At 40.4% G+C, this 24,781-nt stretch overlaps 1 protein-coding gene across 2 annotated transcripts; it reads right to left on the bottom strand.

Annotated features, from left to right (window-relative positions):
• Nucleotides 1-835: 835 nt before the first annotated feature.
• On the bottom strand, nucleotides 836-14,751 carry pfkfb1 (6-phosphofructo-2-kinase/fructose-2,6-biphosphatase 1). 2 transcript variants are annotated; one of them, XM_061904349.1, is made up of 14 exons: nucleotides 14,591-14,750; nucleotides 10,909-11,034; nucleotides 10,726-10,822; nucleotides 10,588-10,654; nucleotides 8,968-9,042; nucleotides 8,726-8,782; nucleotides 8,541-8,662; nucleotides 8,258-8,465; nucleotides 8,040-8,186; nucleotides 4,413-4,517; nucleotides 4,043-4,172; nucleotides 3,913-3,975; nucleotides 3,777-3,841; nucleotides 836-1,115 (listed from the first exon to the last, which is right to left on the bottom strand). In XM_061904349.1, the coding sequence occupies exons 1-14, from the start codon at nucleotides 14,643-14,645 to the stop codon at nucleotides 1,056-1,058; spliced, it is 1,377 nt and encodes a 458-aa protein (XP_061760333.1). In that variant the 5' UTR covers nucleotides 14,646-14,750; the 3' UTR covers nucleotides 836-1,055. The 2 variants fall into 2 exon arrangements, with proteins under 2 accessions (XP_061760333.1, XP_061760334.1); XM_061904350.1 differs by lacking the exons at nucleotides 3,777-3,841; nucleotides 3,913-3,975 and having other exon boundaries at nucleotides 14,591-14,751.
• Nucleotides 14,752-24,781: the final 10,030 nt, after the last annotated feature.

Below are 24,781 nucleotides of genomic sequence, written 5' to 3' on the forward strand. Positions count from 1 at the left end.
ACAAAGGGATCGGAAGAGTCCAAAATTAATCAAAACACGCAAAAGGACTCAAGAACGAAAACTATTGTATTTCCTTGAATTGCCGCAGGGCATATAGTATGCGCCTGCCTTGAATTACTGCCGGGTCAAACTCGCTTCCCAAAATAATTAGCGCATGCTTAGTATTACCGCCTGGTCAAACTTGTGACGTCACGAGTGACACTTCCCCTGTCATCATTTTCAAAATGGAGGAGGCTGATTTCAATACCGGTAATTTGAAATCGCATAAAGGGAAGAAGATTAAGACCTATTTAGTAGGATTTAAGGTCCAAACATCAAACTCAATTTTTTACTGCATAGAGGTTTTAAAATATTTAGCGCATGCTTACTTTTACCGCATGCCTTTGGTAAGCGCAGGAGTGAGAAAAGGTTTTAAATTAATTAGCGCCCCGGCGGCAATTCAAGGAAATACGGTATGTCAGATCCGGGAGGCGGATCGTGACACATGGAGTCACATGGTCCACAGGGAGTTGCATCATTCAATTCCTCTGCAAGTCAATGAAAGGCCAAAAGTATGTTCAATCATTTCATTTTCTGTATATTCCATGATATTCCAACAATGCCTGGTGAAGAAGGTAAAATCTCAGCACAATAGCTGTTACCAAAATTATTATTATTATCATATTCTTGGTTTATTTTCAAAATTGTTTGTTGAATTACTGTAATGTGCTCACTGTCACCGTGTTATTGGCTGTTTAATGTATTTGTAAATTCGATACTAAAAACTCACTTCTGTTACTTTCAGTTCTATTAAGCACATGTCACTTTTACAAAAATGAACAATACACATTTGGAATAGTGTAATATGTAATTTTTTTAGAAAATAGATCTGTTTAAGTTTATTACTAGAGAGTTACAACAAGCAAATGACACTAATTTGGGGGAATGGTCCTAATCATAGAATTCTCCCAAAATCACCTTCCATCATATACCAGTATAACCTGCGTTCCAGGACATCTTCATTGGCGTCAGCAGCATCACGACTTGGTTCCTTTTCTGTTTGCCCTCAACATTGTTCAAACGTGGTCAGGAACAGTCTGCAGAGCTTCATCCGGGTTTCTGTGGACGTCTACATTCTGCAGGATAAACACTCTCTGTAAGTGTAGTTTTGAAATGGCTTAAGCAAAAAAAAGGAAACATTTCGTCACAATTGTTTGAAATATATTTTTGGTGTTGTTGGAATTTATTTTGCCTGTCATCCACAATCCAAAAAAAAATGTTTTTCTTTTTTTATGCATTCTAACTGGTAAATAAATGTGATCATAAGTCTGCTTACAATGGAGTTTATGGGAGTCGGTCTATTCAGCATATAAAAACCCTTAATAAAACATCCAAACACCTTTAAGGTTTTGTATACATGCTGCAAGCATACATGTACAGTTATGCTGTAAAAGGCACATTTATAATAACATTTAATCTTGACATAGTTTGCTCATTTTAAGCATACGCGGCACATTATCTTTTAAAAAACACATCAAGACTTTTGCTTTTTTTTAACAATATCACTGATTACTACTACTCACTGTGGACTTCATGATAACCACTAACATAATTACACATCACTTCCTGTAGAATGTCTGCTGTCATTTGAATGTCGACTGCTGGGATGTTCATATATTCCCATTTTAATTAAAAATGTCTCATAATCCTCGCGAAGTAAAGGGGAGTGGAACCAAGCATCTTTTTGAGTCGTTCCCTCCAATTCGGGTTTAAATCGGCTGTCATAGTGTACCAGCTTGTCAGAATACATCTGTGGAGAGACGGAGCCGACGGGCCGAGGGCGGGGTAGTGCAAGCCGTGGTCCTACTAAAGATGGCGGCCAGGAGGCGGAGTATGCAGCAGAACGGAGAGGTGGGGCGTGCCTGGAGCGACACTGCAGCAATCAGAACCAGGTGCGTGACACACACACCGGTTCTCAATCTGTGCATCTCCTCCTGCTGTATAAAAGGGGAGAAGGAGGAGCGATCGAGGGAGAAGGAGTAGGAGAACCAGACGAGCGCAAAGCACCGAGAGCAAGCCGAACTCAATGACGAAGGCGCGGCAGGCTGAAGGCGAGAGAGGAGCGAGCGGAAGCGGAGCGCTGAAAAGCGATCCGATCGAAAGACAAAAGCTTTATTGAAAAATAAGAGTCAAACCTGCTCAGCAAGATGTCTTTCCTCAATGGTCCATGCAATGGCGGCAGGAAGCCGTTCACAACATCCTTACCCTTTAACTATCAATGTGACGATTTATGATCTACAATAAACTTTTACCAGCACCGAGGCGAGGAAGCAGCTCACCAGTCAGTGATGTTAACATAGACGCACAAGCTCATTATTACAGCGCTGCTATAAATAGTTTAAGGGCGGCATAGCTCGGTGGGCATAGCGGCTGTGCCAGCAACTTGAGGGTTCTGGGTTCGATCCCCGCTTCTGCCATCCTAGTCACTGCTGTTGTGTCCTTGGGCAAGACACTTTACCCGCCGAATTACCACCAGTGCCACCCACACTGGTTGAAATGTAACTTGGATTATGGGTTTTGAGTCACTAGAGAAAAACGCTATATAAATATAATTAACTTCAATTCACATAGTTTGCCTGCGTTAGTCCCAACAGGCACATATCATTTATACAATGTTGATTATACATACGTGTCCTTTAAAACTGACTTTAAACATTGTTGCAAAATAGTTTTATTTTTAAATTGAGACAACGTTGGTTACAATGGTGGATCCACGTTGTTGGTCGATGACCAAATTTCAATGGCCACAATCAAACATTAATTAAACGTCGTCAAAAAGCATGTTATTCAAACATTATGTTTGAGTTGCTTAATGTCTGGACCTAATTCAACAAGTTCTCAACATTTTTTTATTGTCTTGTGCCTGCTGGGGTATCAATAATATTTGGTTATTATTTGTAACTTAGATATTGGGTGTCACTATGTAAAGCGCTTTGAGTCACTTGAGAAAAGCGCTGTATGAATATAATTCACTTCACTTCACTTCACTTATTCAACATACAAAATTTAAATGGCATATTCCTGGCGCTTTTTGGATGGTTATTTATTATTTAACTTACGTTTATTTACCAGTTAGAATACATTAAAAAAAAAAAAAATTCCATGCGTTGTCATGTCTCTCATAATAATTGTGAACTATATGCAGTTCTCCTTTAAGTTGTGATAATGTTTGTTTTTATGCATAATAAGGGGGAGGGGGAGTGCGGGAAGGTGGGGTGGGATGGAACCTGTCCCAGCTGCACTCGGGTAGAAGGCAGGGTACACCCTGGTCAAGTCTCCACCTCATGGCAGGGCCAAAATAGATAGACAGACAACATTCGCACTCACATTCACACACTATCAATTGTTGTAAATATTATTTTTTTCATTCAAAGTTTTAGATTAACATGTTAATATTAGCATTGCAGTTCTCAGTATGACACACTAGCCTGCTGTTTTTACCAAGCAAAATAAAACACAGTTGTATCATCAATTGGTAAAACACTTTGATGCAGGCTTTGGAGTGGAATCTGCATTGTCAATTCATAACATCCTGCGATGAGGTGGTGACTTGTCCAGGGTGTACACTGCCTTCCTACTGAACGCAGCTGAGCACCCCCCGCTACCCCAAAAAGGGACAAGCGGTAGAAAATGGATGGATGGAATTCACAGCATCACTGATTCTCAGTGGATATTTAACTTGTGTTTTCCTAGAAGGAAGGCATACATTATCTATTTTTACAAATGTACAAACCTACCACAGGTTTCTCTCTGTGTGTGTTGATTGCCTCAATATTGAGGTAGAAGGGCTCAACTTTGCACCCTACAAGGGAGAGGAACACCATCGGTGTCAGGATGCAGGGACGGTAATTTCCTAGACATGTCATCACGTACCATAAGCTATTGGTGTGAGTTTAAAGACCGTGTGAAGAGGACATCTGAGATAAGGGAGCTCATCTTCAGGGAAAGATTATGGATTACAAAGGAATGTTATTGCTTTAATTGTGGTCAACAAGATGTGTACCTGCAGGTTTGTCTAAAAAGTAGGCAAGGAGGCAGCGCATGGCAGCTTGGTGGCAGATGACCAGAACGTTCTCTTGCCTTTCCAACTCCATGATGACTGGTTCCAGGCGATGGACAAGGTCCTCATAGGACTGGTTAGTGTAGGAAGAAATGAAAAAGTCATCATGTCTTCAGTCAGAGTTTCTATTCTGACAGAAAATTTTGATCTTTCACACATGTCATTACTGTACTTACTTGCATTCATTCATCATTACACACACATGTATTGGCATGTGAGTTGGGATTAGTTATGAAGTGGGCCCAGGCATAGCAGGATTGGCACTGTGTGAGTACGCCCAAAAACAGCTTGTATATTGAGAAAAGGTACTTACCTCACCCTTTGGGTAACGATACCGAAACTTGTCCTGGTCCCTCAGTGCAAATTCTTCCGGGAAATTCTCCTGAATCTCCTCATATGTTAATTCCTCACACACACCCTGTATGAAAAACATAATCATATCATTCTGTCCTCCGTAGAAGACATCTGTTTTTGATATGTTGCTTTTATAAGAGTTGCATGTTGAAAAGAAAATAGCTCTGTTTTGCAAGGTACCCGAGCTCTCACACGTCTACATTTGAATTTGAAATAAAGGAAACTTTATGGAAAATATAAAACATCCATCCATCCATTTTCTACCGCTTATTCCCTTTTTTGGGGTCGCGGGGGGCACTGGCGCCTATCAGCTACAATCGGGCGGAAGGCGGGGTACACCCTGGACAAGTCGCCACGTCATCGCGGGGCCAACACATATAGACAGACAACATTCACACTCACATTCAAACACTAGGGCCAATTTTAGTGTTGCCAATCAACCTATCCTCAGGTGCATGTCTTTGGAAGTGGGAGGAAGCCGGAGTACCTGGAGGGAACCCACAACATATAATACTGTATTTGTATTTACAAAAACTGCCGAACGCCCATTTTCACGACAAAGATGAGACTTATCAAGACTGAGTCTGATGCCTCACATCAACTTCATGCTTCACTATGGATACTTTGGTGACACACAGAGGTGCTCCTTTGACTTTGCCAACTTTTGATTTAAAAAAATGCAAAAAAAAAAACTAGGCAAAGACACAAAATCCACTTTTTCGCCATGTTCATATTCACATTTGTGAGGACGTCTATTCATTTATCTTGGCGATCATAATGCCACCTATAGCTGTCACAATGTGTTCCTGTTATTCCAGCACCAACTTGGCTCGTCGGGCGGACTGGTTGCACAAATTGTACCGGAGGCTTGACCTTTGTGTCGCATCTGGCTGCTACCATAAAAAGCTCTCCTGTTTTTGATAATAAATTGAGTAATCAAACAAGAGTCAAAGTCGTTTGTAACCTTTTTGATATGCTGGCATGTTAAAATGTAAAAGATTGCAAACCAAATATCACATAATTTTCCAAAATTCTAATCTGGCTGTGAGCAGGCTACTATATGACACAGGTTGTTGCAAATATACACATCATATCTATGTTGGGGGTAATCAGAGTCACTCACCTCTATTAAAGTTTTACGTATCATTGCAGCGACTATCTTTTCAAACAGGTTGCAGCATTACTTTATCGCCGGTTCGCTCGTCTGTTTTGGCCATGCACATCATCTTCCTCTTCACTTTCTTCCTGACCCGACCTTTTTTTTTATTTCAGCCTGTGTTCAGTACTTGAATGAATGACAGCTAGGCTTACAATTTCTCTGTCATTCGCTGAAAACACGAGAGCCACCTCCTACCGAATTGGGATTGGGCAGAGCGTGATTTGAGGATTTATAGGGGGTGTAGTCATGGTCGGGTTGATTGTGATGTAACCAAAGAATGTGCTCGGATTTGTGCATGCACACACTTTAATACTGTACATCTGTTTTTTTTTCCTGCGTACATTTTGTTCTGGATTTGAATGTACGTCTATTTTTTGCAGGAAATCCATGCAACTCTTAATACATGAGGCCCCTGTCAGGGCGGTCGAAGTGGAGAGGAAAGTAGGGATGTTGTATAAAGGCCCTAACTACAGGGATGGGATCTGGGGTTTTTATAAACTTTGAAGATTGAAATATATAGGTTATAAAAAAGTGCGTAATTCATGTTAGGATGAAATAAATATAGCTGTGATAGTTCAATAATATGATTGCTGGAATAAAATTAAGAATGCCTAAGACTTCTTGCACACCCTCTATCAAAAATATGAAATTATTCATTCTCCCAGGCTAGCTACAAACCGAGTTTAACGGAGACCAGACGATGTGGCTGAGTCATGTGTACACTGGTAAAACTTGCCTCTTGACAACCTCAAGGGCAGTGCTGGCTATCAGGTTGATTGCACAAACTTTTAGCTCGGTAGCCAGCATGCTTGTCTTTCATGCCCGTGACACAAATTTGAGTAACAACACAAACGCTGCACTTACATGGAACGCTTCAAGTTACACATACGTCCTTACGTCATCAAAGCTCACCTTCAAGCATTCACACACAGCATCAGCATTTTGGAACAAAGATGATGTGATAGAAGAAAGGCTGTCAAAATGAATGAGTTAAAGGCCTACTGAAATGAGATTTTCTTATTTAAACGGGTTAGCAGGTCCATTCTATGTGTCATACTTGATAATTTCGCGATATTGCCATATTTTTGCTGAAAGGATTTAGTAGAGAACATCGACGATAAAGTTCGCAACTTTTGGTCGCTAATAAAAAAGCCTTGCCTGCACCGAAAGTAGAAGCCGATGTGCGCGTGACGTCACCGGTGTGACGGCTCCTCACATCCGCACATTGATTACAATTCACATCCGCACATTGATTACAATCATGGCCACCAGCAGCGTGAGCGATTCTGACCGAGAAAGCGACAATTTCACCATTAATTGGAGCGAGGATGAAAGATTTGTGGATGAGGATAGTGAGAGTGATGGACTAGAAGAAAAAAAAAGACGAGGGCAGTGGGAGCGATTAAGATGTTATTAGACACATTTACTTGGATAATTCTGGAAAATCCCTTATCTGATTATTATGTTACTAGTGTTTTAGTGAGATTATAAAGTCATACCTGAAAGTCGGAGGGGTGTGGTGACCGCCAGTGTCTCTGAGTGAAGCCATGGAGGAGCCAAGAAAGTCACAGCCGCCTCTTTGACAGCTGCAGGAAGAACGACACAAGCTCCGCTCATGTTTACGGTAAAAGCCTACTTATTGCCACAATTTACCACATGTTCGCTTGACCGCTCTGTTCCATATTAAAGCTTCACAACAAACAAAGAAACACCGGCTGTGTTTGTGTTGCTACAGCTAGCCGAAATACACCGCTTTCCACCAAATGCATTTTTCTTTATAGTATCCATTATTAATTGAACAAATTGCAAAAGATTCAGCAACACAGATGTCCAGAATACTGTGTATTTATGGGATTAAATCAGATGACTTTTAGCCGTGAGTGGTGCTGGGATAAAATGTCCGCGACAACCAATAACGTCACAAGCAAGGGTCAACATAAGCGTAATCATTTTGCGACGTTTTCAACAGGACATTTTGCGGGAAATTTAAAATTGCAATTTAGTAAACTAAACAGGCCTTATTGGCATTCGTTGCAATGTTAAGATTTCAACATTGATATACAGTATAAACTATCAGACTGCGTGGTCGGTAGTAGTGAGTTTCAGTAGGCCTTTAACTCATGTGATATGAATGATACAGGATGTGTCTGATGAGAGTTGCCAGTTGACCGGAAGCTGAGCTGCTAGGATTAGATTTTCCATGAAAGTTAAAATGCGGGAAAAATATGTCAAATTACGTAAGTTTCCCAGGTAAACAGGGAGAGTAGGCATGCTTGTATATGTACATACACATATAAAATTTCACCACCCACACACTGTTGTGCACAAAGCATTCAATCCCAACTGTTGAGATGCAACCATTGATAATTCATAAACTTCAAATTTACTGTTTCTTTGACGAGGCTCCTTGCATTGAATGGAACTTACAGCGTCTATCTCATTGAGAGCCTTCCACTGCTCATACTGAACCCCCAGTGCTTGTGCAGTCTGGATGGTTCTCTTCATGTGACTAGTCCACACCTTCAAATCCTTGATTGTCTGACTCTGGATGAAGTTGGTCAAAGCAACAGCATACTGCGGACAAGAAGTCGAGAGCTCAGTAAGTCACGTTCTACATCTCAATCTTTTCTGTGTGGTCCACCTACTTCCTGTCCCCTGGAGGACAAACCAGAGTCTCCGCCGATCCGACCTAAAAGATTAAATTCGCTCTCCCCATGGCGGCTCAAATAGATGCACCTTGGAGTTACATGGATGTTCATGAGGTAGTAGACGATCCTACTCTGGATGTGGTCCTGGACTCGATTCACCAGGTACCTTTTGCCCACTTCATAGATCTTAATGTAGGAGAGCTTTCTATTAGGTGGAAAACAAACCTTAGGAGTCACATTTGTTTCAAAATATTGATCAGTACATCCATTTTATCAGCACCTGTCTTTCTCGTCATCTATGGGCATGTAGCTGGACTTGTAACACTCAATGCGCTGAAGAAAGTCTTCTATGGCTTCCTCCATGCTGCGATTCACATAATCCGGACTGCCAAATTTTACTTGCTGAGATAGTCAGACCAGTCCAGTTATTTATTGTTGATTAAATGCCCCCTATGTTTTTCTCACCTTGACATTCTCTACTATTATATCTGGGTCCTCACAGATGGACTCCACAAAGAAAACCTGCAAGCAGTGTCAAACAATAATTGTTCAAAAATTGGTATTGACAAAAACACACATCTTCTTCCAGAGCATCTGGCCTAGATTCATACTGAAACATTTGACCTTGGTAAAAGTCTTAACTGAGCAGAACAATCTTGTGGTTATTAATGTGGATATTTTTTCCTGCGGTCTTCGCTTGCACTTGCCTTGTAGCCTCGTTCCTTGGCAAATCTATAGATGACTGCTCTTCTCTCCCTGGTAGTGTTGGTGGCATCAAAAACCTGAGTCAGACACATGTGTTGTCGGTGCTTTCAATTCAGTGTATTTTAAATAGCATCGCTGTTAGGCTCTGTGTTTTTGCATCAATCCGACAAATATAAGCAAAAAAGTGCAAATACACAATACGGTATCTCACAAAAGTAAGTACACTCCTCACATTTCAGCATGCATTTTTAAACTGCAACCCTTCTCAAGGGACAATAATATAACAATTCAACTTAGGTATAATTTAGGTAACTTTGGAATACCAAGATTGGGTCTTGCTTATACTGTCGAGCATGGTGGTATTAGCATCAAGAACTGGGGCTGAATGAATGCCGAGTGCACTGGGGTGATGCGGTTCATTGACAGAGACATACATCGCAACATCCACTGTGACATTCTAAAACAGCCCATGAGGAAAGTGGACCAAACAACTGTCCCACGTTATCAGCTCCTCTCTAAACATAAGTACAGTCCCCTATAACAGATAAAAGATATGAAGATGCTGGATTTCACAAAGAAAATGTCACTTGCAAGGTTGTAAAGCTCTCCATATCCACACAGAACAACGGAATGAAACTAAAAAAATGCATTGGCAGTGGTTTAAATTTCAATACCGCAGATTTGCTCAGTTTGCTTTCAATCAAAAAGAGATTCAGCCTCAGACAGATCATCCAATCATCATGCAGAAGTCCAGTGTGTAAGCTATTTGAAGCCAAGCCCACTTTTCATACACTTCCAGAAACGCATAGTGTTGGATCGGCAGGACAAATCCAAGCATTTATCCAATGGTCGTCTTGTTTGGCTGCAGTGGAGCAAACTACACTATGCTCCCCTATTTAAGTCAATGGACGCTAAACTTCAACACTGTTTAATGCACTGTGACGCTACCACAATAAGTGAGAAGAAAGTCATGTAGGCGGTCACAAAAGTAGCTGATTCTGAACAGAAGTTGAACACATTCTAGCGCATATTTAATCAATGAAATGTTAACATAAAAGCACACATTTGATCACTAATCTGTCTGAACACTTGTCTCATATTTTAGGGGAAGCTGAGCTTCTTTTGCAGTCATAGAGCAATCACCACTGGTCTCCATGACTCGTAAACCCAATTGAGCTTCCGTAGGTCAATCTCAAGCAGAAGGAGGGTTGATCAACCAGATCCGTACAAGCTGTACTCTGTCTACTATAATGTCTACCCAAGTATCATTTCTATGTCCCTTTAAGAATATATAATAAAATCATACAATCTATTTATCATGCTACAGCAGAACTATTTTAGGACCAATTTAACCGGTGTTGCTTCGCCACTAGAGGGCAGAACAGACAAGGCTCGAACCCCAACACAAGATTTGTTTTCCTTTTATTTTTAAGGGATTATTTCTGCCTCCCTCCAAGTTTAATGTAGAAGAAGTTAAACATAATTTTATCGCTTTGTAAATGCAAGAAGGAGGTTATCGAGCCTCCATAGCATATCTACTCGGAACACTTTGGATAATCTAATTCTGCATGGCCTTTTTTAATCTCAGTGAGTGGTGATGTTGGAAAGGTTCTGAGACTGACCGCCACTTGTCCTTGTTCCTGTGTGAAGTAGGCAGCAACATCTTTGAGGGCAGCAGCTGCACAGGCCCTGCAGAGTAATGACAAGTCATTACACAAGATTTAATATGTATCTTTTTACAACACATCTTGTGTCCTTACTTGCGGATGCTCATGGCCTCCTCATTATCAGGTTTAAAGAACTCAAAGTTCTCATAGGTTTTGACGGCCTGCCGGCGATACTGGCCGACATTAAACGCTGGTGGGAATATGACGCAATAAGCAAGGACAGACCTCAAAGCGCTCGCGTATCTTGTTTCTGTCAGGAGTCGTTGTGCAACTTACTTTTTGTGGGAACCCCGATCCAGTTCAAATAACGGGTGAGCTTCTTGGAGATGTAGGTTTTCCCTCTGGCTGGCAGACCCACCATGACGATCACGGTGGGAGAGTTGCAGAACTGTGGCACTGATGCTGTAAACACACAAACACACTGATTTAAACGTGAGATGGATCTTAAGTTGAGTTGAGTTGAGTTTGAGTCTCCACACAATTTTCCAGTTTCTCTGTCCAACATGTCCAAAAAGGAGTAGGAAGAAGCATAACCTATTTAATCTTACTCCTTTTCCTTTACAATCTTTCAGAATAGTTAGTGGTTATTCGGTTGAGAGCATTTGTTGTCTGTGCGTGTGTGTGTGTGTGTGTGTGTCCTGCATGGATGCTTGCTTAGCACAGGAAGCAGTTAACACCAAAGTATTCTATGCAAATAGGACATATAATGATACTCATAAAAAGTGTTCTTTTGCTACATTCCTGATCACAGCATTCTGGCAACTGCTTGCATGCAGATGGTTACGATTGTGGGAAACAAAAAAACAAGCAGTACAAATCCAAGAGCTTTGCGAAGACAGTTTCATTGTGACCAATAAGGGGTATAAATACTGTTTTATTTCAAGTGTCAAAAGTTTTATTTGCATTTAATAATGTGGAGCTGCAGCTGTGTGACCTGTCATAAAACATCAACTCAATTAATCTTGTAAATGATCCATATGTCTGCACTAATTAATGAAGGTGTATATTTCCTGTCCTACCCCTAACTCTAGATCATGCAGAATTGTTTGATTACAACTGATAACTCCAAACAAACTGTAGCAATGCACACATTACAAACTAGTGCTGTCAAATTATAAATGTTTTAACTGGATTAATCACACTTTTAAATTTGGCACAGGTTTTTGCTTGCTTGCATAATTTAGATTAACTTAAAGAGCCTAATATTTGGACACAATACAATTCAGAAAGTCCTACAGGAACATTTTATTTATGTGTTACAGAATGTGTGTAATTTAATTGCTCCAAATTTGCTGACAGTTCTGTCAGGGTGAAACATAAAAAAATATGTATTTACTTTTATTGAGCATTGGTTGTACAAACATGTCGACATATATTCACATACACTTTCAGGGTATGCAACAGACTACATACCACCAAGCAAAAAAAGCAAAGCAATACTCCCTCTTCTTTTGAAGCAATATAATCAAAATCAACTCCTACTCTCCCAACACTCTTATATCAAAAAGGGCACCAGGACAGAAAAACAAGGAGAATAAATAAGCAAGTAAAGAAAGAAAAACTAAAAAGGTGCTATTGAGGTGCGAGCATACTCAATCAGACTATTAATAGAAAAGGGAGTAGTATGGGGTTGTGTATGTCTACTGCATTGGCTGGGTCAACATGGTGCAATAAAACTGAATGCTGTGGTATTAATCAGGCAGAGGTTTCAGTCAATTCAAATAGTATTAGCAGAGGGTTCCAAATGAAAACTATTTTACTTTAGACCCTTTCAGTGAGTTTATTTCTAACTGGATTAAGTGCATCATGTCATTCAGCCACAAAGACAACTTTAGTGGTATCTTGGATTTCCACTGGAGTAGTAGTCTTCTACGTGCAAGTGGTGTCGCAAAAGCGAGGATGTTTTTGTGATTTTTCCTAATTCTGCGGTGGTTTCCGAGGAGTCAGTGTCTATTTTGAAGTGACAATTTCCAGCGAGCACACAAGTCGGAGTCGCCTCACTCATCTTTGCACTGAAATACAGTACAGGCCAAAAGTTTGTACACACCTTCTTATTCAATGCGTTTTCTTTATTTTCAGGACTATTTACATTGTAGATTGTCACTGAAGGCATCAAAACTATGAATGAACACATGTGGAGTTATGTACTTACCAAAAAAACGGGAAATAACTCAACACATGTTTTGTATTCTAGTTTCTTCAAAATAGCCACCCATTGCTCTGATTACGGCTTTGCACACTCTTGGCATTCTCTCGATGAGCTTCAAGAGGTAGTCACCTGAAATGGTTTTCACTTCACAGGTGTCACAGTTTTGATGCCTTCAGTGACAATCTACAATGTAAATAGTCATGAAAATAAATGAAACGCGTAGAAATGAGACTGTGTGTCCAAACTTGTGGCCTGTACTATATACATTGACCTGATCATTGACCGTACAACAAACAGCGCTGCCTTTCAGGTAACCATTTGCAGTTGAGGTAAAAAAGCATGTAAGGTCAAAATAAATTGTGTGACGGACGTGATTGAAGCAATATTTTTTTGTGAGCAATTGCATGAGTTAACTTGTTTTTTGTGACGGCCCCAATTAAAACACATTCAAAAACTGTCTTATAATAAATACGTAGTCCCAACTATTCTCCAGAACAGTATTTGACTTTGATTCCAGAACCTTACAGATTATAGAAGGTAAGATACATGTTTTTATCTCTTACCAAGTTTTGACTCTGCTGTTGCATGCCACAATCTGAAAAAAGATGCTGATTTATAGGGCAAATGCAGACGTTTTTTCCGCCAACGTTCCCGGTGTGTCTATACAACACCAGGGACTGGGGGGTGGGGAGGGGGGGGGGGGGGGGGCGGGACGTGTCGGTCTCCAGGCTGTTCGATTATCAATGGATTATGCTTCATCAGCAAAATGATGAAAGGGCGGCGTCAATGACTGAGCCTAATGAGACCAAGCTCGGTCTAGTCTGGCTGGCATGGCATCAACACTCTCTGTATCGCCAAAACACAGGACTAAAAGTAAGCAGCATGTGAGGAGTCCATGGTGAAGATACTTGCATTCAGCTTGAATGACAACAACACAGTTAGGCTACACTAACAATCAGGGTATTTGGTGCCTTTGATTAATCACTGAGAGTCTGTGTGAGCTTGTTTTAATTGTACCAATGCGTTATTTGCTAAGCCACAAGATCTGGGGTTCACTCAGAGGAGCATCCACTTACTGCACGGGCAGGTCACTTCAAGAGACCCACTTGGTGGGACACAAGAAGGGTGAAAACTGCTGGTGAGCGTCTTCCTTGGCCTCGTGGTTTTAAATCTAGATGGTGATGTCAGACTGCAAGGAGCATGCAAATCCATCATCCTACACTGTACACCTGCTGCGGGTAAGCAGCTGTTTGCTTAACCTCAACGTGAGACAATTATGTGACATGAACTCAGCTCGATTATGGTTGCGGGATGTAGTAAACAATATATCATGTCTTTGACTTGTTTCTCATTTTATTACTTCATGAACATAAATATCTGCGCCAAGGTTGTCTTGAGATAGAGTATCTCTCTCAAAGTTTTGCCATACGATACAGTGTTTACCCAGACAAATATGATTTAGCCATTGATTCTAACCTGACCCTTGATACTCAAAAATCAGTTATTGTATGTAAGGGCCATCATTTTGGCCTTCCACGCAAACAACAATGCTTCACTAACAGAATATAAAGTCAATGCTGCACTTCGGACCACGAGTTGCGCACAATTTTGCTCCACCTTGACCCATGCATCGCTGTGTTTATGGTTACATGCAATATTCACTTATTAGAATGTATTATTTTCACTGTCTGGGAATTACGTGTCATTCAGCTATGTGTTGAATGAACCAATTATGCATGTGGCATACATTAGCACAACTCTTACAGTATGGATCAATACTCTGCAATGACACTTCACGTCTGATCTCACCTGTGCTGTCACACCTCGTCCGGGTCACCCTACATTCCTGCGGGGGAAGATCCATTGTTTGCACCTGTCAGCGGAAGTCCAGTGCCCACGCACGACCACGCAGCCTGTGACAAAATAAGGGATGCTCTTTTTAAAGACACCAAACGCCCCCTGCCCATGTATTTGCAACCCATTCCACATCCCACCCCCCTGCAGCCCTCTTTTCATGACCCATGGACATCTGATAGCAGCACACAGGGGATGTCCTTTAATCTTTGCCAGGGCTGGAGTTCATAACACACACACACACACACACACACACACACACACACACACACACACACACACACACACACACACACACACACACGCACACACACAGGCACGCACACGCACGCACGCACAAACACACACACGCACACACACATACACACACACAGGATTGTTAATATGCAGAGGGTGGGTCCCAACAAGTGCAAAGGTCAGATGTAAGATGTTGTTGTATCATTTACGTGCAATGAGGTTGGAGGCAGGTAAATGAATTGGGTGGAGTTTTTAAGAAACTTTAAATTCATATGCTCTATTCCAGTGGTTCTCAAACTTTTTTCACCAAGTACCACCCAAGAAAAGAGTTGACTCTCCAAATACGATCATTAAGACCAACATATGATACGGTTGCATAGTGGCCCTATGTGTGGTTGTATTCAACAAGTATATTATTTAAAGTAGCAATGATTGTCACACACACACGATGTGTGGCGAAATTATTCTCTGCTTTTGACCCATCACCCTTGATTACCCCCTGAGAGGTGAGGGGAGCAGTGAGCAGCCTTATAATTTGACCCATGTAGCATTACATATAGTTTGAATGGTAACACTGTGTTTGAATATTTAATCAAGTGAGTGATTGGCGTAACCTCTAGATCATGGGTGTCAAACGTACGGCCCGCGGGCGGGATTAGGCCCGCGTGGAGAGTTTGCCAAGTATGAAAATGAGCCAACATTTTTGAATGAAAAAAACTGTTGTTTTTTAAATGTATCCACTAGATTTCGCAATAGCATTTCTTTTTGTATATTTGTAGATTATGCTACATATGTAAAAAATAAAATAAAATAAACCACATTAGTGTACCACTCGAGGAAAATGAGCAAACCACATAAATAACATCCAGTAATTTGATTTTTTAAATTTTTCATTTATCTCGATAGATTGAAAATTAACACCAATGTGCTGACTGATGAACATTATCACATAATTTATTCAGAAGGTATAAATAACGACAAATATACGTGGAATACTATTAACCGCAACATGTAAGTGTAAAAAACAACAACATTATGATTTGTAGATTTTCAGAATGTGCTTGTTCTATTTTTAAACAAAAAAATAAATAAAATCTGAAGTTGTCTTTATTTTTGAGTTATCGTGCCGTGATTTTACCAGTCCGGTCCACTTGGGGGTAGAGTTTTCTCCATGTGGCCCCCAATCTAAAATGAGTTTGACACCCCTGCTCTGGATGAAGCGGCCATTAAAATGTATTTCTTGCATTTTGTTTGCGTAAAGTTATTTTTTGTTTTTAAAGCTGCGAGATTCTTCCGTGGAAAAAGTTAATAATCACTTGCAAACACCCCACTCAATTCAAACTGACTCATGAAATACAGCACCTCTTAGTATGATTATTTTCTGTATTTTATAGTCCTATAAGCAACAATAACTTTATGTCACGTGCTGGCGTAGTTGCTGGCAGTATGATCCCAAGTTACAGAGACGGCAGGCGACCTGCAAGTACAAAGTCCTTTTATCAGAGACGGTGCAGGAACAAAAGTAGAAAGAGCAAACAAGGCCACAATTGATTATGACTGTGGCCAAATCTGAGGTCTACAGCCTAAACAGTATGCGTTTGTGGGTGGCTGACATCATTGGATAGCAAGGCTATCCAAATCTAATAGCGGATAAAGAGTCCCTAAAATATGGCTGACAAATGTGTCCAATTTAGAAGTACTTAGGCAGAGCAACTTTTGTGGCCCCACATATCCCATCATGCTTTGCATGTTTCTGTCCATTCCTGAAAAAAATGTCAACAACGGTGAAAAGGGGAAGTATTGATTTATTTTTAAGTATTGATGTATTCATAAGTATTGATTTGATGCTCAGAGACTTTGGAAGCAAGACTTTAATTACATTTTATTAATTTGGACATGGAAAGGTTGACTTTTATTTTACCAACATGATTATGTAAATGCATTTTGTAGTGTGTGAATGTGAGTGTGAATGTTGTCTGTCTATCTGTGTTGGCCCTGTAATGAGGTGGCGACTTGTCCGCCCGAATGCAGCTGAGATAGGCTCCAGTACCCCCCGCAACCCAAAAAGGGACAAGCAGTAGAAAATGGATAGATGGGTATCCCTTTAGATTATGTATACATTTATGTAACAAGATAAAGTCATTGTTTGTTTTTGTTTAAATCTTGTATTTTGTCTTGTTTCTTTTTTTAGAATGGGCTCACAAACACACATGTATTGAATAAAAACTAAATTGTCATGAGGGCAGTTCTCCTGCTTTTTTTTCCTCTTGTTTTCCTACTTCCCTCCCCTCTTGTGTCTGTACGTCTCCTACCCTGTCATTAGTTCCAGGTGTGCTGGCGAGCCCACTTGTGCTAATAAACCCTGGATCTCCACTCAGCCGGTGCCAGTTTGTCCATTGCCTGCAGTAGAATCTAGCCCTGAGCTCACTAACTCTGACTTTTGCACTGAACTTTTTGTAATTCCTGTTTTTTTATATTTTCTCAGGTGGAGGAAAGACTTTTGACCCGGTTTTCCTGGAGCTGATCTTTTGTTACATTTAATTTATTTTCCCCAGTGATTTTTTTTTGTGTTACTAATTAGAGATTTGTTACGGATCTGCATTTGGATTCTTATTTTTTTAGAGGCCACAACATAGAGTACTCAGGTTAGAGTGATCATTTGTGAAGCTAAAATATGTATTTGAAATAAACGTTGTAACAAGTGTTGTTCGTGCGTTTCTTTTTACATCTTCAAGTTCAAGTTCAAGTTTATTCACAATACCATAAAACAATTTCAATAGTAGTGAATATCATCAATTAAAGATGTTGGTACGTGAAAGGATCCCCCAAATAAGCTAGAAGAAGCTTTTGCCAGGGGGTCCAGAGGACAGTATATATACATGGAATGATGGAACATGAAACATGGTAGCAAGCACAACAACAACAAAAACAAAAACAAAAACAATAACAATGCTGTATGATAAACACAAGATAATAGTACTAAAGCAAGCATACACATACATACATACATTCATTCAACCATGCAAAACTCAACAGTAGTCTACCCCACATGAGGCATTAAAGATAGGTGGTTAATAGATACGTTGTCAGTTTCTTTTTGAAGTTGGAGAATGAATACAGCATCTTGAGGCTCTCATTAAGCTGGTTCTAAATCTTTGGTCCCCTGCATACAACACTTTGAGCGGTACAAGCCAGTAAATTATGTTCGCCTGATATCAGATATAAGTTACGAGTGTTGTGGGCATGCTGGGGATGGTAGATAGGAACCAAGTTACAGAGCTTAAGATTCAGCCTGTAAATGACTAGATAGGTTAAGCAAGCATTTTGATAAATATTGAACTCTGTCAGTCTTAAGAGATGATATTTATGGAATAGATATTTATTTAATTATTTATTTATTTAAATAAATAAATAAATACTTCTGCCTTTATTGCTAAGATTTAGGAATATTGAGACTAGTGTGCATTACAATTAATTTATTCTACTTAATGTTTAAGTTAAAAAAATAATGCACAAATAGTGTACTCCTTAATATCACTATTGTTTAATACATCAGGTTTACAGTTCTGCGATGAGGCGGTGATTTGTCCAGGGCGTACGCCGCCTTCCGCCTGATTGTAGCTGAGATAGGCACCAGCGCCCTCCACGACCCCAAAGAGAATAAGATGAAAATGGATGGATGGTTTACCGTTAATCCATCCATCCATTTTATACCGCTGGTCAGAAAAGGATTGAATATTTCATTGCGATTAATCGCAGTTTGTTCATGGTTAACTCAAAATGAATTGCGATAATACAATAATATAATGGATGAATATCATTTCTTTGTAGGCAGCACGGTGCAACGGGGGTTAGTGTGTGTGCCTCACAATACGAAGGTCCTGGGTTCTATCCTGGGCTCGGGATCTTTCTGTGTGGAGTTTGCATGTTCTCCCTGTGACTGCACGAAGTCCCTCCGGGTACTCCGACTTCCTCCCACTTCTAAAGACATGCACCTGGGGATAGGTTGATTGGCAACACTAAATGGTCCCTAGTGTGTGAATGTGAGTGGGAATGTTGTCTGTCTGTGTTGGCCCTGTGATGAGGTGGCAACTTGTCCAGGGTGTCTATGCCCGAATGCAGCTGATATAGGCTCCAGCACCCCCCGCGACCCCGAAAGGGACAAGCAGGCGAAAATGGATGGTTGGATGCATACTTTTTTGTCATTTTTAAATGTACCCTCAACAGATGATTTTCAAGTTTACATTACCATCACTGGACAATTACCTTGCTTTCATTTATTGTTTTTAAAAACTTAATACAAGAAGGACATAAAAATCCTTTCAATGACAATTTTTAGAAAAATACCTGCCATGCGTTGGTGTCTTGCCAGATTTAGTCTTTTGTAGGAATAACAAAAATGTAATTCCTGCTGTGGAAGCATTTGCATTCAGAGGAGGAGCTACACTTCCACGTTTAGATATCAGTTTCACGCATTAATAACACAAAATGTGAATTGCTACGATCATCGTTTAATTGACAATGATGTTTGGCAATGTAAAATGTGACATTTTTAGTTGAATAAATGCTACTGATCTTCTGTACATTACATGTACAAGTTAATGGTCATTATATCGCTGCATGTCAATGTTTTAACCCTCTCTATTTATTAATAAAGTGTAATATTTGGCCTGCTAAACATTCTGTACTTGCGGACAATCATTAAGAACATGTTATAAAAGAGTAGACAGTTTATTTAAATCTGCAAAATAAACATTTATTTAAGTAGACATATCACAGATTGCATCACAAAATTTTTTTGACAACACATGATATTAATGTAAAATTATTTTTCATTTTAGCGCCTGCCAACGCATGGGGAGCTAGGCTAACACTTAGCACTGAGACAAAGTTCAAAAAGTGATGTGCCGAGCGCACGAGAAGCTAAGGCGAGACTTAGCACAAGTAACAGACATAAGAGAACATACCAACGTGAATGTCGCTTAGAGCAAACAAAGGATCCAGAATGAACTGAGGTCGAAGGCAGGCTTAAATACTATAGCAAACAATTACCACAGGTGTGCGTCAAAAAGCATAGCAGGTGGAACAAACGCGAAACCATGGTAACAAGGTAAACCAGGAAGTGCAAAAACTAAGAACAGGAAGAGTCCAAAATTATCAACAAAACACAAAAGGACTCAAAAACCAAAACAATATATATGGTCCGGGCGGCGGATCACAACAGTAACACTTGTCTTGCTGAAATAAGCAGGGGCCTCCATGATAACTTTGCTTGGATGACAACATATGTTGCTCCAAAACCTGTATGGACCATTCAGCATTAATGGTGCCTTCACAAATGTGTAAGTTACCCATGCCTTGGGCACTGATACACCCCCATACCATCACAGATGCTGGCTATTGAACTTTGTGCCTATAACAATCCGGATGGTTATTTTTCCTCTTTGTTCTGGAGGACACCACGTCCTCTGTTTCCGAATATCATTTTAAATGTGGACTCGTCAGACCACAGAACACCTTTCCACTTTGCATCAGTCCATCTAGCGGCGGTGATTCAGGATGTTGTTGATAAATGGGTTTGGCTTTGCATAGTAGAGTTTTAACCTGCACTTACAGATGTAGCGACCAACAGTAGTTACTGACAGTGGTTTTATGAAGTGTTCCTGAGCCCATGTGGTGATATCCTTTACACACTGATGTCGGTTTTTGATGCGGTACCGCCTGAGGGATCAAAAGTCCGTAATATCATCGCTTACGTGCAGTGATTTTTCCAGATTCTCTGAACTTTTTGATGATGTTACAGACCATGGATGGTAAAATCCCTAAATTCCTTGCAATAGCTCGTTGAGAAATGTTGTTCTAAAACTGTTTGACAATTTGCTTACAAAGTGATGACCCTCGCCCCATCCTTGTTTGTGAATTACTTAGCATTTCATGGAAGCTGCTTTTATACCCAATCATGGCACCCACCTGTTCCCAATTAGCCTGCACACCTGTGGGATGTTCCATATAAGTGTTTGATGAGCAGTCCTCAACTTTATCAGTATTTACTGCCACCTTTTCAAACTTCTTTGTCATGTGTTGCTGGCATCAAATTCTAAAGTTAATGATTATTTGCAAAAAAAAAATGTTTATCAGTTTGAACATCAAATATGTTGTCTTTGTAGCATATTCAACTGAATATGGGTTGAAAATGATTTGCAAATCATCGTATTCCGTTTATATTTACATCTAACACAATTTCCCAACTCATATGGAAACGGGGTTATTGTGAAACCAAAAGTGTATGATTGGTTTGAGAAGAGGTGTTATGACATTTTTGAGGTCTTCATAAGAATAAGTAATATTAAAGACTTATTGCTTCTGCCTTTTCGTTTCTGCTGAGCTTTCATTCCCTCTTACTAAAGCAATTAGTGTAACAATCTACACTTTATGTTTTCAATGCAATTAACTGTAATCCAAACACGGAAGTGAAGCTTGTCCTCTCTGCCAGCGGTAAAGCGCGCCAACAACTTGCCATGACTTTGGATCTGAGATTGCCGTAATGTCCCCCTTTCCCTTGTGCATTTCTGCTCGCTATTTCCTAGCTTGTGGCTCAACAGTAACTGAAAGCCGTTACTTTTTCTCATGCTACGGATGGGACTGGGGGTCAAATATGAAGAATGTACATTAATTGCGTGTACAAAAAAAAAAATGGCTGTTTATAATTAACACGTTACTATTGTTGCGTTAACTTTGACAGCCCTCATATAAATATACCAATATCATATTATATACATATATAATATTATATTGACATGATAAGCATACACATGTACAGTATATGTATAAATTAAAAATGTACGTGTATTAATATATATATATATACATATATTGTTACTTTACATGCAGTCGGCTGTCACACAAGTCAGAAATGTTGGACACCCCTGCTTTAGATAAAACTGTTACTAAGTTTTAAACAAATACATGACATACATACAAGTAAAACATGTTTTTTAATTCTCCTTGATGACATTCAGTCAACAAAATTGTATTCGTATCACAATATTGGGAACTGTTTTAAAGTTCCCAGTTTAAATTATGCAACTGAGGTTGCCGAGATGGTTAAAAAGCTCCTCAGTGCCAAGGCCCCAGGGGTGGATGAGATGACAACATATATGTATATATATACATATATATGTATATATACACATATGTATGTATATATACATATATATATATATATATATATATATATATATATATATATATATATATATATATATATATATATATATATATATATGCATACATATATACATATTAGGGGTACACCCTGGACAAGTTGCCACCTCATCGCAGGGCCAACACAGATAGACAGAGAACATTCACACTCACATTCCGCCCGATTGTAGCTGAGATAGGCGCCAGCGCCCCCCGTAACCCCAAAAGGGAATAAGCGGTAGAAAATGGATGGATATATTAGGGGTGTGGGAAAAAATCGATTCGAATACGTTGTGCGGTCCAGAATCGATTCTCATTTTTTAAAAATGGATTTATTTATTTATTTTTTTCTGCGGTGTTCCACGCCATCGTCTGCTGGGGTGGAGGGAGCATGGCCAGAGACAGGAGCAGACCCAACAGAGCAACCAAGAGAGCAGACTCCACTCTCGGCCGCCAACCAACTCTCGACAGTGTCCAGTCCGCATGGATGAGCGACGATACGTCCAAGGAGACTGAGGTGTCTGATACCTGCTCATTCAGCCAAGACACTGTGAAGCTTGTCCGTCCCTATGAGGAGCCGTTAGGGACATTATTCAGAATTACCTCTTACATACACTACTGAAATGCTCTCACATAAACAACTTAAATGTTTTTCTCTCACACACACTACTGAAAGAGTCTCATACACACTACTGAAATGCTCTCACATAAAGAACTGAAATGTTTTTCTCTCACACACACAACTGAAACACTCTTATACACACTACTGAAATGCTCTCACATACGCTATTGAAATGCTCTTACATACACTACTGAAATGCTCTTACATAGACTACTGAAATGCTCTTACATACACTACTGAAATGCTCTCACATACACTACTGAAATGCTGTTACATACACTACTGAAATGCTCTTACATACACTACTGAAATGCTCTCACATACACTACTGAAATGCTCTTACAGACACTACTGGAATGCTCTCACATACACTACTGAAATGCTCTCACATAAACAACTAAAATGTTCTCACATAAAAAACTAAAATGTTTTACTCTCTGTCTCACACACACACACACACACACACACACACACACACACACACACACACCACTTGCGTGTGAGAGGCGACAATTTTAGTAGTATGTGTGCAAGGATTTCAGTCATACGTATGAGAGCATCTTACCAGTGTGTATGAGAGCATCTTACCAGTGTATATGAGAACATCTAACTAGTGAATATGAGAGCATCTTACGAGTGTGTATGGGCGACATTGCATTCCGGTTCCGGTCACCAATAATGCCTGCCCTTTTTCCTTTTTTTTTGTTTTTTTTTTAAAGCCAAGTTTTTTGTGAACAAAATGTCTGCCTAACTGCCGACAAGTAGCTTAACCGAGGCAGGAGCTCTACTTCATAATTTTAGGGCTTCAGCGGAGAATATAAGAACACTTTGAATGCAACAAGGGTCGGGCTGCCGCCGTGGGTTGCACCTGCGTGCCGCGACACCTAAACTGCCACACAGTGGTGCTTTGTCCTCCCGACAGCCAAGCAGGCTGGAGCACTCGTTCCATTGCGATAGTGCAACGCAGCATTATACATTCTCCCTCAAGGGCAAGGGGAGGAAAAGGTATTTAGACATTATTTATTTGTAGATGGTTGTTGAATCCCACAGAATGTAAGGCAACATGGCATTGTAGCCATTAAGCAGTTAGCCTTGTGTGCCTCCTCTACAAACAAGTTAGCAACCAGTGTTTCTGCGGCGCCTAAGAGTTTGACATCTGTTGCAAACTTGCCGTTTGTCTCGGAGGAAACGGAAAAAGTACACTGTCAAATCAGCTAATAAAAATAAACGCTGAGATCATTATCCATGCGTTTGTTATGTCTCGTTTCGATTACTGTAACGTATTATTTTCGGGTCTCCCCATGTCTAGCATTAAAAGATTACAGTTAGTACAAAATGCGGCTGCTAGACATTTGACAAGAACAAGAAAGTTTGATCATATTACGCCTATACTGGCTCACCAGCACTGGCTTCCTGTGCACTTAAGATGTGACTTTAAATACTACACGGTCTAGCTTCAGCCTATCTTGCCGATTGTATTGTACCATATGTCCCGGCAAGAAATCTGCATTCAAAGGACTCCGGCTTATTAGTGATTCCCAAAGCCCAAAAAAAGTCTGCGGGCTATAGAGCGTTTTCAATTCGGGCTCCAGTACTCTGGAATGCCCTCCCGGTAACAGTTCGAGATGCCACCTCAGTAGAAACATTTAAGTCTCACCTTAAAACTCATTTGTATACTTTAGCCTTTAAATAGACTCCTTTTTTAGACCAGTTGATCTGCCGTTTCTTTCCTTTTTCTCCTATGTCCCACCCTCCCTTGTGGAGGGGGTCCGGTCCGATGGCCATGGATGACGTACTGGCTGTCCAGAGTTGGGACCCAGGTTGGACCGCTCGTCCAGTGTCGGGACCCAGGATGGACCGCTTGCTTGTGTATCGGCTTGGGAAATCTCTGCGCCGCTGATCCGCCTCCGCTTGGGATGGTTTCTGCTGGCTCCGCTGTGGACGGGACTCTCGCTGCTGTGTTGGATCCGCTTTGGACTGGACTCTCGCGGCTGTGTTGGATCCACTATGGATTGAACTTTCACAGTATCATGTTAGACCCGCTCGACATCCATTGCTTTCGTCCTCTCCAAGGTTCTCATAGT

Source organism: Nerophis ophidion, linkage group LG06 (genome assembly GCF_033978795.1).
Source record: "Nerophis ophidion isolate RoL-2023_Sa linkage group LG06, RoL_Noph_v1.0, whole genome shotgun sequence".
Lineage (NCBI taxonomy): Eukaryota > Metazoa > Chordata > Actinopteri > Syngnathiformes > Syngnathidae > Nerophis > Nerophis ophidion.